General features: G+C 38.7%; 1 protein-coding gene across 1 annotated transcript in view; it reads right to left on the bottom strand.

Moving 5' to 3' along the window:
* Positions 1-17,144, bottom strand: part of REV3L (REV3 like, DNA directed polymerase zeta catalytic subunit) — a 123,073-nt gene that overhangs the window by 17,394 nt on the left and 88,535 nt on the right. The window contains exons 19-22 of the mRNA XM_067293846.1: positions 7,777-7,892; positions 2,295-2,413; positions 1,347-1,465; positions 247-388 (exon numbers count right to left, since the gene is read on the bottom strand). Of these exons, the coding sequence (XP_067149947.1) occupies positions 247-388; positions 1,347-1,465; positions 2,295-2,413; positions 7,777-7,892 (496 nt within the window). The remainder of the gene's footprint in view (positions 1-246; positions 389-1,346; positions 1,466-2,294; positions 2,414-7,776; positions 7,893-17,144) is intronic.

Below are 17,144 nucleotides of genomic sequence, written 5' to 3'. Positions count from 1 at the left end.
CTGGAATGTCTACATTTGGGGCACTCTTAGTAATTTTTGACTGATATACCTCTGAGACAAATTATTCAGTAAATTATTACTGCTTTTGAATTGTCTGACCTTATTTAATTTCAATATCGTGTTATGCAGAACTGTCCTCTGTGACCTTACAAAAATACATATACTGACTGAAAATATACTGAAGGACTAAAACATTTTGTAAAGACTATTTTGCTTTTGGGAAGTGTAAGGAAAACGAAATCTTACCTGGGAGCCTCTTGTTAATACATGTAAGAACTGAATGCCAAAAAGTCTTGCCATTTCACTTGTTCTGCCAATCAAATCCAGTGTTTCTAACAACTGGAGATTCCCACGGACCCGGCTAATATAATGATCAACCATTTTCCATCTGTGAAAGCAAACACCTAGTTATAAACAGTCAGAAGAATGCTGCTCTTTCTCCTAAGAAAAATATATTTTTATGATAGCTTGTTACAGACCAGCAAACAAAATTTCCCACAGAACATTTTCATATGGTTCTTTCAAAAATGTGACATACATAAACACACACTTACATGCTCTAAGGCAGACACAAAATGTGACTTACTGTTTTCCTTACTGCCGTAAAGGATTAGTAAAATAGAATCTGGAGTTTTTCTTCACCTGATTAAATGTTTCTTTAATTGAGCAGACTTTTGTGGAAACAATCTTCCATATTAAAAAAAAAAAAGCTGAACATAAATTCATAATCTCAACACTAAATTAAATTTCCATCTATGCAAGAAGTATTTAAGTTTTAAAGAAATTATTGTATGTCATGATCAGTACTCTCACAGTATTATGAATTGTTCATACCACACAATACCAAAATGCTCCAAGGAAGACTAAAGCTCAGTGTGAGACATGCTGTGCGTGAGCGCGTGTGTGTAACATCTTGTATACTGTTTTGTACTATACTTAAAGCTTAGCTTTGTTGCTTGGTAGGAAATAAAATGGAAACCCGACAGTTCATTAGAAGCCCTTCTGATGAATTATATACAAAATAATGTACAGAACTTACAGAACTCAAAAATAGTAGTTCTATTCGAATACCTTGAAACCGTAACTCAAAAATCGATTTGTTTTTGTATATTTTAAATGGAAAAATAGAAGAATGATACAATGTTGAGGGTGTAACTATACAATAGAATGCAGCAGAACAGACAAGCTCGTCTAGACTGTTGCATCTAGACTGTTCCAATGCCTGAGCTAAATTCTATGTTGATTTTAGCCTATATCTATCCAATGTTAAGAATCTTGCCTTAAAAAAAACACACCCAAACCCCCCAAACCCAAAACCCTCTTAAGAATGATCAACAGATCACTACCTGTAGACATCTGTTTTGTTATCAAACCAGTCAGACAGAACTCGAAAAGTAAATAAAGGAAAACGCTGATGAAGGACATGAAAGCCCACATTTTCAAAAGTATAGTTCGTTAAATCCACCTAGAAAAAAAACAAAGGATGTGGTAAAAATCTGTAATATCTTTCACAGTCAAGGAAAGCTATGCTTTTAAATTTTTTTAGCAATTAATTTATGCCTTTTTAAAATTAATATTCTTTTTTGAAGTTTATAAGTCCATAACTATTTACAAGTCAGGAAAGAATATCCCTCATCAATTGAAAAGAGTATGTGGAATTACATAAGCAGGTTCTTCTTCACTGTGAGAGTGCCTGAACACTGGAACGGGTTGCCCAGAGAGGTGGTGGAGTCTCCATCCTTGGAGATATTCAAAACCCGACTGGACAGGGTCCTGGGTAACCTGCTCTAGCTGACCCTGCTGGAGCAGGGTGGTTGGACCAGGTGATCTCCAGAGGCCCCTTCCAACCCAACTACTTTGTGATAGGTTACCAAGACGAAATCTGAATTTGGTCAGAACAAAGTTTGTTAGGACTGAATCAGTTAAAGATTAAATGTAAGGTCATGAACAGCAAAACAATGAGCAGGTCTGACAGCTCAAAATAAGTTCAAGTGTTTAATTAGAAGAAGCACCATACTAGCTGCCTTGCTGAAGCAGGTAAGCTGTTCAAGACCAACACAGAAGTGAAAAGGGCTACTATTAAGAAACATTACTGAAAGACAAGCGCTTCAGTATTTTACATTTTAGTGATATATAAAATCCATGTCTCACAAAGTAGCAGACAGCTCTATTTGGGAAATAAGAGTGTATGAATAAAGAATAAAATCTACATAAATTACATGAAAAATTCAACTAAAAATCTACAATAATTAAAGAAAAAAAATCAGGTACATTAAATTGGTTTTAAACTTTACCTCATTTCTCATCATTCTCCAAATATTTAGGACAATTCTCCCAACAATATTTATTTCACTCATTGTATCCGACCCATACTCATCTAGCTCAGCTGCAAATCTGTTCTCTTTCTTATCATCTAAAGACATTAAAAGAGAATATATTTAGACAAGTTATAGTACAGTCAACATCAGATCAAGCTATCCCTTTGACAATTTGAGGTCTCTAGAAAAATAAGAATTCCTAAGGGCTATTACTGATTGTACAAGATTATTTGTTTACCAGTGCCCACAAAATCTCTAAATAAAGTTCCCCCATGTTGTCACTCTCTTGCATATCCCTCTGAAGATAACTCTTACTCTGGTTTCACTGAAGTTGTGTCCATGGCAATATATTCTCACAGGGAATGTATTGGTTAAGCGATGCTGAATGTTCCTTGAGAGCTAGCTGCACGCACATTAGCGCACAACACACAGGAAGAAAAAAAAAAAAGAAAGTGAAAAGTGATCTCTGCCCCAGAGAGACTCAGGGCTTTACTTGCGATGATCTTACACAACCAGAACCAGGTCCTGAGAGAGAAAACTCAGTGCCTTTTATACTGTGAAACCACCACAGTGGGAGCAGGTAGACAGAGATCTGCACAGCGCAAAAGGAGAGAGAAGGAAATAGGAAGGAACAAATGCAGAGGCAGAAGTAGTACTCTGATTCTTTCTGCAAGACACTGGTGACTACAGCACAGGAAAGAGACCCTCTTTTTGATGCTTTGAAATACAACAACAGCACAAAAGAGACAGTCTTTTTGCTGTGTGTTTCTTAAAACTGTCTTTTTTCAGTGAACCTATGGCTTTGGAATTTTTTCCTGGGTTTAGATAGATATTTTTAAAGTGCATAGCACAGTTTAAAATTCAGTATCAAAAAAATAGTGTGTTTTCATATAGCTATCGAGGTGCTTTTAGGGCTACCTCCACAAACTATCACCTCCAGTCTTGTTCCTTCTTATTAATTTAAGAAAAGAGAAAGCATTTTGAGACAACTTTCCCACAAATCTAAATTCATACCCCATTTTTCAAATATTTGTTGTGTTCTCTGTCTGACCTCATTTATCAAATATCCTTGTACAGCATCCTACTAACAAAAAACAGATAACATTTTGGGTAGAGAGTATACAAGTGTTGATACACAATGCTGTGCAATAATGATCAGAACTGGGCAACTAGTTCCTCAGATGGCCACAAAGCATATTTACCCTTGATGACAAAAGTGAAAATTCTCTGAAATTCTGCAAGGCTGCTATAAAACAACATAATACAGACCAGCATCTTTATTCTGATCTTTCAAATGTGTATCATATCTAAATACAGTTAAAAAATTTCCTATTCCTTATTGACTCATCTTATCAATAAGTCACAGAGCCATAACAAAATTTAGCAGGCCTTTCATACTTTATCAAAATACATGCGATCTTTTTAACTTCCGTATTGTTTCAGATTTTTAAGCAGAAAAAATCCTCTATGTGTTTGAATGGAGAAGAATCCCACAAGCAGCAAGTTTTTCTTCTGCTCATTTTACATGCTTGACCTTCTGCAAAAGTGAGGACTTCCCCCCCCCCCACAAATTTTTTTCTACTGGTAGCAGAAATTGTCCTATTTTGTTCATGTCCACTTACTTTCCCCAATGTCATCCTGGTTCTGCTCTTTCGATTTGTCTAGGAGATTCCCTGCACTTCTGCAGTCCGCTTCGTGTCTTGCTGGTAAAGACAGCTACTTAAGTGTGCAGCAGCCACAGAAGAGAGCTGCTGCCCTGATGAGTGAGAGACTGCACACAATGAGTTACAAAAGCCTACACTGTTCTGCAACTGATGTGGGATATATGTCCAAAGCCTCTTTGGAAACAAAGTACTGAGAAGCAGAACTGGACGTTCTTCCCATCTTTCTGGTGTGTGAGATGAAATAAAAAAAAGTATCCTCTCATCCTCTGTTACCCACTCCCTAACTTTGAGCTGTGATGTAAAGGAGGAAACAGGAGGCCACAGTGCACACACAAAAAAATGCCACTCGCACAGGCACAGTACTCACTTCTCTTGTGGTGTGTCCTAATGACTTATGAATAGTTCACTTCTAAATGGCAGAGGGAGCACCAGACTCAGCCAATAAAGCAAAACCAGAGAGAAGTCCAGCTTTCCTTTGTTAGGTTGAAATCACAGGGAAGGGAAGGAAAAGTACCTTCCATCTTTATTTCAATAGGAGGAAAGAGGAGCATGCTGCTTGAAGGAGCAGGAGTTTCCTGTTCTGAAAATACAGCATGTGAAGAAGGGAGGGAAATATGAAGCATAGGGGTTGGAAAAGCAAGAGGAACACAGATGGGGTCAAAACCATGGACAAGGAAGCCACAAAGCAACAGAGAACACAACACTTGTATGTTTATGGTCACACATGCAAGATCACATTTATGGCACAGCATTTTCAGAAGGATCTCATCAGTGTGAACATCTCCTTATCTTTCCCCTGCTGTTCAGTCAAAAAAGAATAGTTACTTACCTTACAATAACACTAGTTCTTGGAAATATGTTATTGTTATGTATTCCACTTCTGGGTGTATATCTACCACCTAGAACTTGTGTATTATGAATACCATGTGGAGACCATGCCTATGTCCTGCATGCCCTCTTTAAACTTCATAGCCAAAGACATTAAGGGTTATAATCCTCCATTCCTCCACTAAAACTGAATCCGGGTTGCATGGGACTCCGTATTTTTTAGGGAAGGAAGACTGACTGTGAAATACATAGGGACATCACCTCTAAGAACCATAAAGTTATGAGAGAGAGAGAGGGGTAACTTTTCTTCTTGGAGGAACTGCCCATGTGTATCCCACTTCTAGTAACTCAAAAACAGCTTTGATAATGGAGGCGGGTACCGAGAGCTTTGCTGATACAGCTGCTGGTTCTGCATCAACTGCAGTGCAGACATGGCTGTCCTGCAAGTCAAGAGCTGTGACTCAGCCTTGGAAATGAAGGCAGAAAGATATTAGTTAGCTGTCCTGAACTGGAGAGATTATCTGTTGAGTCAGACTTCTTCAGTAGGGCAGTACACTTTTGCGATCTTCAGAGGTTTAGGAAACCTTTCAATATAATCCTTACCATTCCTCTAACCAATGACTGCACATCTTGAAGGGTAAGAGGTCAAAAATTTTTCTGAACCTTCTTCATCTGAAGACTATACCCAAGGGCATTATTATTGCAACCAGTGCACCACCTCAATTTGAGCCATCAAGGGAATTTAATGACAAGGTTCATGCAATTAGCTATTCTTCCTGCAGAACAAATTTGAGATCTTTGTGCTGAAGAGGGAAACTTGTGACCTTGGCTGGCCAATCCATAATTAAACTATAACATGTTCTTGCCTTTATGAATTAAGCATTTAAAAATTCACTGACACCCAGTGGCTGACAACTTTCAACTGAAGATATTATTTTTTTAATATGTTCTCTTGTCCCTGTGTATTGCTTTGGATGGTATCTATTAGTTAGAACCTTTCTAAACAGGTCACAGGTATCAGAGGTATCAACAGATTTTGAAGGTATCAAAAAATTGAACAAATATTCAACCTCAAGAAAGAAGCAAGTAAACTCAGCAGAATGTTTAAGCCATGAAGGTAAGGGTCCTGCCACAGCTCTAGATGAGTCTAAAACTTTAATTTCCAACCCTGAAGCTACCAGAAATTACTGAATGAGTGGAGAATTTTATGCACTTTGTGAGAATACTCCTATTCTAACTTGACAGGGATTTTCAAAATTATTATTAAGAGTTAACAGAAGACCAAGAAGTTGTAAAACTTAAGAAAACGAAAAGAGCTGGAACAAGATGGAATCACTCACAGAACATATTTGATATCCATCTTTTCTAAAACACCATGCTCTCCTAGCCAGGCAGATATTTTTCTTCCAAGAGTTTACCTCCTCTTGAAGCCATGTACACTTTAAGCGTTCATACTCCCTTGTGGCAACGAGCTCAACAGTTCAGTAACCCGGGGTGAAGCATCCACTCCAGTTCTGAATCTGCCATTTGCTAATTTAATTGGATGCCTTCTGGTTTTTGTATTGGAAAAGACCATGAACAATCAATCGCTATTTCCCTTAATATCCCCGAAGATTTTATAGGCTTCTATCTTCCTTTCTCAGTTTTGTCATTTCTGGAGTCCTAACTTATTTAGTCACTAGCCACCTTTGGATTACCCTTCTCATCTTTCCCAGTTCTCTTATATCCATTTTGATTGGGGAGAGGTGAGGAAGAGGCCAGTACTGCAGTATTTAAGGTGCAGACACACTACAGATTCATACATACAAATTCTGCTTTCTCTCTTCCTTTCTCCATAATTCCTAACATTTCATTTGCTTGTTCAGTCATTACTGAACAAGAGGATCAAGTTTTTAATAGGACAATCACAGGCAAGCACTTCTTATGCCATGGCTACATAGTTCCTGTACAGATCTTCAGCAAGAGCCCTGTCAAAAGCTGCTTGGGCGTGGGGGGGGGGGGGATTTTGATTTTTAAAATCAAATCTCCCTCATCCACTTCTTTTCTGATAATAATAATAATGAGAGACAGTTCTGCACTTTACAAAAGCGATGCTGACTCTTCTCAAGTGTATCGCATTTATACAGCAGTTCACTAATTCCACTCTTCAGCATTATAGTTTCTATTAATTTGCTAAGTACAGACATCAGCTTGCCATTCTCCTGGATAACTTTCCTCAAGTTTGCAAGGAAAAACAGATCTTTTCCTGAATGTTGGAGGAAAGCATTCAACAGTCAGGTCAGGAATGTTTCCCCCTAGTACCAGAACAGCTATTTAGGCAGAGTTTTTATTACAGGGTTGCTGACCAGGAAGAACACTGCTCAGAAACATTTTTACGTCCTCATACCCCAGTCACAGAAACTGTCTATTATGATTATGGTAGGTACCTTGAATAACATATCTGCATATGACTGAAGCCAAGGAGAAGGAAGAGAAGGTTTTGTAGCAGGAGAACCTCCAGGAATTCAAAACTTTCTGTAATTTATTTGTTCTATGGAATTACAATTAGAAGTAACACTGAAAAAATGCACAATGCACAGAAAACAGAATTGTTTGTCAGTGATGGTAACAAGATAGCACTGGGGAGCAGTTTCAGCAGCTCTACTTAAGCTTTCTGCTTTGGGATATTGGCATGCAAGATGGAGGCCTGGAAGAAACACACACACAACTATTCAAAATGAGTCTAGATTCATGGATACAGGACATACCCAGAAGTGGAATACACAAGGAATTTCAAAATTCAGAAAACAGTGAAAACCAGTACCACACTGGAATTTCAATTTTTTTTTTTTGTAATTATACCTGTAACAGTGTAACAGCAACAACAGCATTCCATACCAAAAATTACCCTGCATTTATTTTAATTTACTTGCATATTTCAACTCATTTCCGTTGGAACTGAACTGAAGCCCTATGCAGTAACTTACCTGGCACACGAGAAATCATCTGGCATAAACCAACATTTAGTGCAGCAGCCCTCTGTAAGAGATAACCCCAGGAACGCATCTGGACTTCATAGCCTAGCAAAATGTCTGGGTCATATCTGGAGAGGGGGAAAAAGGAAAATGAGCTTCATATTATTTAAGAAAACATTTTCCATGAGCAGAGCATAAACAGAATTTCATTCTAGTCATGGTGATTTTAACCAAAAAAAAAAAAGCCACAGTGAATTTCTATGAAAGCAGCATCTGGTCTAGGAGACAATATTTAAAACACAGACAACTCTCTTGCAAACTTGTAGGATTTTCTATAACGTACAACCGAAACATTCTTTAGAAAGAGTATTTTCATTGGGAAAGCAATCAATTTTTTTATACTGTTATTTCTGTCTTTAGAAATAAAGAACAATATCTGGATCTAATCAGCTTTTAGATATGCTATATTGATCATAACTACAGCCTGACTACTGGCACAAGACAGATTTGCAATAAAATATAGTCCAGTAGCTTCAAACTTTGTTGTACTATTTTTGCTTATAAAATAGAAAAGTTCACCTTCGAGGAAAGCGTTTCCATGCTTTTACTGTTGCTGCCTGAGCAACAGCCCTGTGAGAAAAGACGCAGTTTGCTACTAAGATAACTGAATACTTTGCAAATACCAATGTGTCATGCATACTGCAATGTAGTTTATTATAATAATTATAATCAGAGGACATTTCTGGTCCTAAATGGTAACTCTTCTTATTGAGAAAGTTACAATTTGCAGTTGAGTAATTTGTCAAAAATGAAACATGGATAAAAGCAACCATAATTACTCGTTCTATTTAAATTCCTCTAGTTTTAAGATAACAACTTCTTTCTATAAGATGCACAAGAAAAGCTCATTTTATGCTATACCTCATGCCAGGTGGAAAATTTGATTGGGTCAGGTATAAGACACAGAAAAGGCAGTTTTCTGACACAGTCACTGCCTATCTTCCAACTCAGGCCTCAGAGAAGAGCTGACCAGACAGGACAAGCAAGGTGACTTTGAAGTCAACGCTCAGGTAGGAGTTAGCTTGGAGGAGCCTGTATCACCCACCCTTCGAGTAGGCATTATTAAAAACAGAAGTCATGGCCTAGGAAGCTGGTCACTTGCAGGATAAGAGGCTAAGAATTTTCTTGGGCTGTGCAGAAAGCGATTGACCAAAGCAACATCGTATTTCTATTATCAACGACCTGGATGAAGGGACAGAGTGCACCCTCAGCAAGTTTGCTGATGATACAAAACTGGGAGTGACTGATAAACCAGAAGGCTGTGCTGCCATTCAGAGAGACCCGGACAGGCTGGAGACCTGGGTGGAGAGAAACCTCATGAAGTTCAACAAAGGGAAGGGCAGGGTCCTGCACCTAGGGAGGAATAACCCCATGCACCAGTACAGGTTGGGGGTTGACCTGCTGGAAAGCAGCTCTGCTGAGAAGGACCTGGGAGTGCTGGTGGACAACAGGTTGACCATGAGCCAGCAACGTGCCCTTGTGGCAAAGAAGGCCAATGGTATCCTGGGCTGCATTAGGCAGAACATTGCCAGCAGGTCAAGGGAAGTGATCCTCCCCCTCTACTCAGCCCTGGTGAGGCCACATCTGGAGTACTGTGTCCAGTTCTGGGCTCCCCAGTACAAGAGGGATGTGGCACTACTGGAGCAAGTCCAGCGAAGGGCTACACAGATGATTAGGGGACTGGAGCATCTCTCTTATGAGGAAAGGCTGAGAGAGCTGGGCCTGTTTAGCCTGGAGAAGAGAAGGCTGAGAGGAAATCTTATGGATGTATAAAAATATCTAAAGGGAGGGTCTCAAGAGGATGGGGCCAGACTATTTTCAGTGGTGCCGAGCGACAGGATGTGAGGCAACAGACACAAACTGAAACACAGGAAGTTCCATCTGAACATGAGGAAAAACTTCTTTACTGTAAGGGTGACAGCACTGGAACAGGTTGCCCAGAGAGGTGGTGGAGTCTCCTTCTCTGGAGATATTCAAAACACGCCTGGATGCAATCCTGTGCAACGTGCTCTAGGTGACCCTGCTTGAGCAGTGGGGTTGGACTAGATGATCTCCAGAGGTCCCTTCCAACCTCAACCATCCTGTGATTCTGCGATTAATTTTATACCACAAAAAGAAAGGTGGCTTTACTGGGAAGGATAGCTGCATCTTTCAATGCAGCTCAGTCAGGGGGTTTTGAGTCCCAGCAGGCAGGATTCAGTGCAACTGAATGACTACACGGCAGTCCTCAGGAGGTAGAAGACAACAACCTGAGGGTCCTGTGCCACAGACAATGTCCAACCCCGCAACAAGATGCACGCTTGCAGACCTTGGGTTTTGGGAAAAGCAGGCAAGGGCGTCAGCTTATGGGCAGGATCGCCATACCTTTTGATCCTTAAACAGATCAAAAAATGCCAACATTCGTTGACTGTGAGATATAGGAGAACACTCTATCCTCAAATCCTAAGTTAAAGTTATATCATAGACATGACAAATGATGCTTCAGACTTTCATTTAATGGGAAGGTGTCTTCCTTGCTTGTGTGTCCTGGCCAAAGGTATTTGACAACTTAAAGTCGCAACTACTCTAAGAATAGTTTCAAAAAAAAGGTTCTCTGCACTTCTGCCACGGACACTAAATTTTTGTTAAAAATAAGAGAAAAAGTATCATCTGACTTTTTATTCAGCAGGGCTAAGTCTTTATTACAATTTGGGATTTTGCATCAGCTAGCGTAAGTTACAAAATCCATATTACGACCTATTTCCACCTGTGAAGGGATGGCTTTAATACAATTTTTGGCTAAAGCAAAAGATATAAAGTAATTTTTAAATTTATAGCATTATAGAGATATTAAAAGACTAGACCTTTGAATTTGGGGGCTATTTTGCTATTTGCTGTTCAGGTCAAATGAATGGTTCTTTGCTTCTGGACACAGCAAACTGATCAGGAGTGAAGGAAACAGTTACTCATTTCTGAACTCTATTCTACCCATAGCAACTGGTACAAAAACAAAGCTGCCTGGAACTTTTTACGAACAAATGAATAAAGCTAGCCTGCAGTTCCTTGCAGCAACAGAACCACGATGTCAAAAAGGGTTATCACCACTTGCTGCTCCGGAAAATACAAAATGATTGCCAATTAGGGTTCCAAAATTATGAATAGTCTCCATCTAAGCTTTGAAATAAAAAGGAATTATGTAATGGTTTAAATAGTCATAAAATAAACTTGAAAAATTAACACATTTTCACATTAATTCTTGCAACTAGACTATTCTGGTACTAGCATATTGCAAAATGTTACTGATTATTCAAAATGAAGGAAAACATTACAGAAACAGAAATTTATGTTCCTATTTGAAAACTGGTTTCATATGGAAATGGAAAACACTTGTAGATTTTATGCAGAGCAAGACATTATGCAGACAGGTGCCATGACAGATGTGTATTTGAATGAGAAACTTGTGAATAACTGCTTACATGGTGCAGAAAACAGTATTCATTATGCCATGGGTGGCTTGCTCTTTTAAGTCGTTACCAAATAGATCCCATCATACTGTTGGAAGCAGCAAGTTGCCAGAAGTACACTAGCAATTACCATCTGTGATGAAGGAAAGTTGCTTTGTATTTTTTTCCTTGCAGAAGAGGAGCATTACCTACCTCACTCCTTACTTAACCAAATTTTAGTGGGCTATTGTATTATTCTTGCAAATATTTCTGTTTGTATTGCACCTGAATACAACATTTCACCACTTCTCAAGTTAATCTTTCTATTCACTTTTAAGCTAATGGATAAAAAGACCTCTATATCATCTGCATATAATCTTAAGACTTGTTTCTCGTCTGCTTCAGATGGGAAGAAGTTTTATAAGTCTAGACATAAAAACACTAATTTTTTATGATGCTTTCAGATGCACGCCTTTTTGTGAGAATCAACTGTTGAGCTTAACTTAAATTATGTATCTTAAACAATTCTTATGTAAATCTACATTTAGGTTTCAAAGTTTACCACTCAAAAGATGGAAAGTGGAATATGCTAGTTCTGAACTCAGAATCCTGCTTGTACAGGTCATTTAAGGACTGCCTATAATGGCAAGTTACTGAATCATATAGCATCGCTTTACAGTGCATTACTTGTTCTGCTTTTCCTTCCAGCTAGACACTGCATGTACATTAAGGGAAGGGTTTCATTTCAACTAATTTAGGCATCTCAAGGTTTATAAGCTGGTCTCATCAATGGAGGAAAAAAAGGCCCTTTCAGGTGAACCATCCATATGCTTTAGCCTCCTTTTGCAGAATGAGATGTTATTCTTTCCATTTAATATAAATGGAGATCAGAGTTACTACTTAGACAATGAAATGTAGATGTCTAAATTTCAGTCAGACAGCTCTCATACAAAGTTATCTACATGGAAAATCAAGGTAGAGTAGCTAGTAAATGGTAAGTCAGACCCCAGTGTATTGCCCACAACTTCCCAGTAAACACAGACCCTTAGTTTCCATGATTCAGTTTCCCATTTGGAAAACTTGGATCCAAGTGGTATCTTTCCAAAGGCATGAATAATGATAAACACACCACCACCAACTGAGCTGCTCAGATACTGCAGTAACAGTTTCACGTATATGTATTTTGTTTGTGTATCTGTATACATTCAAAATGTATATGCAAAAAAGACTAGAATTAGTATTAACAAATTTATGGATACTTACATATTTCCTATCCTAACTGCTTAACTTTATAATCAAAATAACAATTTTTATTAAAGTGTTTGCATGTATCTCCGAATTATCTTTGGAGGAAAAAACAAAACAAATGGTATTATATACAAGTAGAACGCCTTTCTATCAAATATCTGCAATGTTTGGACCCCAAACTCCTGCATTACAGTGCTCAGGTCTACCTTATGCAGCAGGATTAACAGACCTAGCAGGTCTCTTACACATAGCATGAGGCACACAACTGTTTCCTGCTTCTCATTTCCTCGCAGACCAACTTTGTCTCAATTTATGCAGCAGAAGTGCCCTCTCCTCCAGCATGACCCCATGTACCAGGCTGCACAAACTGGCCAGCGTGTCATCTCTTGAGGCCTCCTGTGGTATACTTTTTGCTATTAGAGAAGAAGAGATGTCTGGAGCTAAAAGATGACATTATTCCAAATGGCAGTAAGAACAGGTAGGCCCAAGGTTTAACTCGTGTGGGGAGAGTTCAGCCCAGGTCTTTTTCTCTTTCTCTCTCTCTTCCATCAGGTGGTGGGAAAAGCCCATTTCATGTGGTACCACAAAGAAGACAGGCTGTGAGCTGAAGAGGGGACAAGTTTTATATTTTTCATCCTCTCTTTTTATAACTTTATACAGTATACTATCCAGCTGGTTTTCATCATCAGTTAAGCTATCTTATTAAAATAAATTGTGATGAGACCAGCTTCTACACCTGCAAGAAACTAGTACATTGTAACACTGATATTCAAAAGCTGTTGGCTAGGACTAACATGACAGGATAAGAGGTGTGCCTGCCAGCATAGAGCACTCTCGTCTGTTAAAAGGATGGGCACTGATACTGTTTTGCATGCTGTTGCCAGTCTCTCCGCAAAGATGAAGAGCAGCATTTATACTGGCAGGATTTAAAGACGACAGCATTAGCATTCAACTCATACATACTGCAGAGAGAAGAAATATGATTATTTTCCTTTCTAGCTAAGTTGTATGTGCCATTACACCACCTCCTCCTCTTTCTTGTTTGATAAGAAAGATTTGATTTCATGAATGGACAGTAAAGCTCACAATAATGCCTTCCCTTCTATCATGCGTCTGCTTTTCCTGATCGCTATTTCTCTTCCAGCTAAAATTAAGAGAAATGGGGGGAAAAAATTAGGCTAGACCTATGACACAGACAAAAGCAGTAACTGTGCATGGCAGCAGAATACTTGGTGACTCAAGTACATAACTGAAATCTCTGAAAACATTTTTTCCAGTTTGCTTTGGACAATAAAAATCCATGAAGTTGATACAGGACATTAAGTAGAGATTTCTACAGGAAAACTCCTCAGAAGATGATACTAGCCTGAGAAAAGAAGGTTAGATTAAGACATCTCTATTTTAAATTGGAAACGCTGCTAGAACATTTACAGAAGAACAAATATAGCACTGCGTATCTAATATAAAAATTTGGTTAGCACCATGCTTTACAAGAAAAACATTATATAACATATTTAAATGTTAAGTATTTAAAAACAATTAAATTACAAATGATTTACCCCCAAAGACTTTTAAAAATCTTATACCTTTATACTGTGGTGTTAGACTTTTACCAGAAACTACTTCCATGGGGACAAAGAGCAGTGGGTGGCTGTCGAGTCTCATGCAACAGTGAATCTACTAGGTTTTTGCAAGCCCATTCTGTTTTCAAATCCTCTGCGTGTCACAGAGATGGGGACTGTGCAATCCCACATGAATTCCCCAAATCTCCTCTCATGCTTGCAGGACCAGCTTTTTTCTGCTGTCTAGTGGTATTTACACTTACAGAAGAGGGGGATAACTTGCCCTAAAACTGAAGAGGCCCAGACATTTAATTTCTCTTTCATGGGAATCCACTGCTCCATCAGGCTTGGGTAACTCTAGTTTTCCTGCTTTTTTTGAATCTCCAAGACAAATGCTTTTCTGTAGCTGTTTTCCCTTCTTCCTCCTCCTCCAACAGCCAGCTTTCCTATCTTCTGTACTGACTGGTTGATGGAGCTATGTGAATGTATTTACCCATTCTTCTGCTTTTATGTTCAGACAGAAAGATAGTTCTGTTTTATTTTGTTTTCAGGTAGACAGATTCTTCCAGCTTTTCTCCAGCTCACTGCAGCTGACTCCTCCTGGTAAAGAGAAGGTCTGTTCAGGGACCTAAACAGACTTCTGGCAGCATGAGAGAATCCTGTAGGACAGCTCCATATCAAGAAAAAGTGAATCTCCCCTGTGGCAACTCTGAAGAGTTTACAGTTCCTGCATTCGTAGATCGTCCTCACTGGCTGCAAAAGATGGCAAGGAGGTTGTTTTTCAGCTGATTTACACGAGTTTTGAGCTCAAGTCCTATTTTCTTGTTTACAGCCAAGTGGACCGCTCACCAAAGAAGGGAAAACTAGACTTGTGTAGTGCAGCGTCCTCTCAAACTCCAAGACAGCTGTCCATGTACCAAGGAGAAACTTAATAATTGTGCTTTTCTTTGTTCCAAATCCATGCTGTTTACTCTTTAGTTCCTCTGAGAATTTAACTCTTCCCTGTCTCCTCCAAACTCACCTCTTTGTTTCAGACTGTTCTCTACCTCTCAGTCCTCAAGCAGCTCAATATTTCCCTTTAGAATCAAAGAGAATTCTAAAATACCCTTTAAACTGCAGTGCTTTCTTTTAGCTGCCTCTACACATATTTTGGTACCCACATTTATGAGTGCTCTCATTTCACAGCTGAATCACTCTCACTAACAATCTCCTAGAAATAAAGGTGCTTATTGCCCTTACTATTTGTACAAATCTGGTAGTTTTCAGCATAAATGAAATCACAGATCATGATCCAAGAGAACAGTTCTGTTGTTCTACAGACCTCAAGATGACTTATTTTCATTTGCCAATTGCCCCAAGTTAATTGGAGACAATGTCTATTAATTTCAAGAATAACTTTTAAGCTAGTATTTACTTTATGGGCATCTAGGAAAACCATGTTTATCTTATCATGGTCATTCAGATTTAGCACTGTCTGGACAACTTCACAGTGGAGGCATAACTGGATCCAACTTCAGTTCATCACTTCCACTGAACTTTCTGGAGCAATACTGGTCTTCAACGAAGACAGAAAAGAGTAACTTTAACTCCACTATGAAAACTCTGATTTGGAAAGCACTCTTCATTGATACAGGGCTAATGGTATAGCCTGCAAATAAACCATTAGAAAGCATTAAAGCCTATTGATTTATAGGTATAGATCTATAGTTCTACTTTGCTTCAACATCTCTGTTTCTCAGTATCAACCAGTATGCTGTAAAGATTATTAGTGTAGATACCCTGGGTCATTTGTTCAAAGGCAATAAACTTGCAGATTTCTGATTGAAAAGAGACTGTTGAGCTAAGAATCTCACCTCAAACTAAAAGTGATACATTTTCCAAGAAACACCTTCTCCTCTTCTCACCTGTGTGCTGGGAACAAAGGTCAAGACTTCTCTAACATGCTCCTCCAGAATTTACAGCTATTGACAAAAAGTGACAGAAACAAGCATTTCTTGCTTTCTATAACCAAAACAGAATGAAAGCAAAAGCCTACACAGAGAGATCTGAACTTGAAACAAATTAATATATTCCGTAATGTCAGTAAGAATTAGGCCAGTGCTAAGAGAATGACTAGAAATGGGAACTGATACAAGAAATCTTCAATTGGACTGCATGAAACAATTTCCCACAGCTGATAACAAGTGTACCAACAAGCTGATGAAGTCTGTTCCTGGTACCGACAATCAAGATTGAATAGATATTCTGTCATTCACCTTGCTAGGTATCTGCAATTACGCTCTTCCACCCTTCCCTCCAACATCCAAAGAGGCCAGAAACATAAACCTAAAGCAAGCTGTGGTCATGCTGAACATGCTACTTGGTCCCAAGAACCTACTATCCTCCAGCCTGATGCATATATCAATATGCAAAACACCAATATGGTCCTCTACTGATAAATTAAAGTGTTTCTGAGTATTGTTTCATGGACCCTGAGTAGTAATACTTCTTAAACAGGCCTGATTGTTTTCTTTCTCTAATCTAGCAGACCTACTATTAAGTGGACCTACCAGAACAACTAGAGTACCTAGCTTATGACAGAGAATACAGTAAAAGCCCCACCTCCCTCCTGCCACCCCAATGCTAAAAACAGCAACAAAAGGTTGTTTTAAAAAGAACTCCTGATGCTGAAAGTTTTCATTAAAGTTCCTTGTTTACTCTGGGAAATATATTGTTTCTCAATCTTCTAGTTCATTTTCCACTTAGGAAGATTTTTGCAGTCAACTACTTTTTATCAAGTATTATCTTGCTTTTTCTTTCAGTTAAACCTGTTCTGAATCTAGACCCTTATTTTGCACCCAAGAAACAAAAAACAGCTTTCATTTAATCCAGAAAAAAATTATTCTCGTCTTGCCCTAGGCTACACAAAATAAGGTGGAAAAAAGCTGCAAACTGTAGATGTGGTCCAAGCTTTAAAAATACATCTGCAGAGAGTTCACTAGAAGTCTGATCCCTTATGTGATATTGCATAGATGGGAGAAGGAAGTAGACTAGGAAGAACTGTAAGCAGCAGTAGTTCCCTTCCCAATGAAGGGATCAAATCTGTTAT

This window comes from Apteryx mantelli, chromosome 3 (assembly GCF_036417845.1).
Source record: "Apteryx mantelli isolate bAptMan1 chromosome 3, bAptMan1.hap1, whole genome shotgun sequence".
Lineage (NCBI taxonomy): Eukaryota > Metazoa > Chordata > Aves > Apterygiformes > Apterygidae > Apteryx > Apteryx mantelli.
Note: the sequence above shows the minus strand (reverse complement) of the source record. Positions and strands in the feature narration are given on the sequence as shown.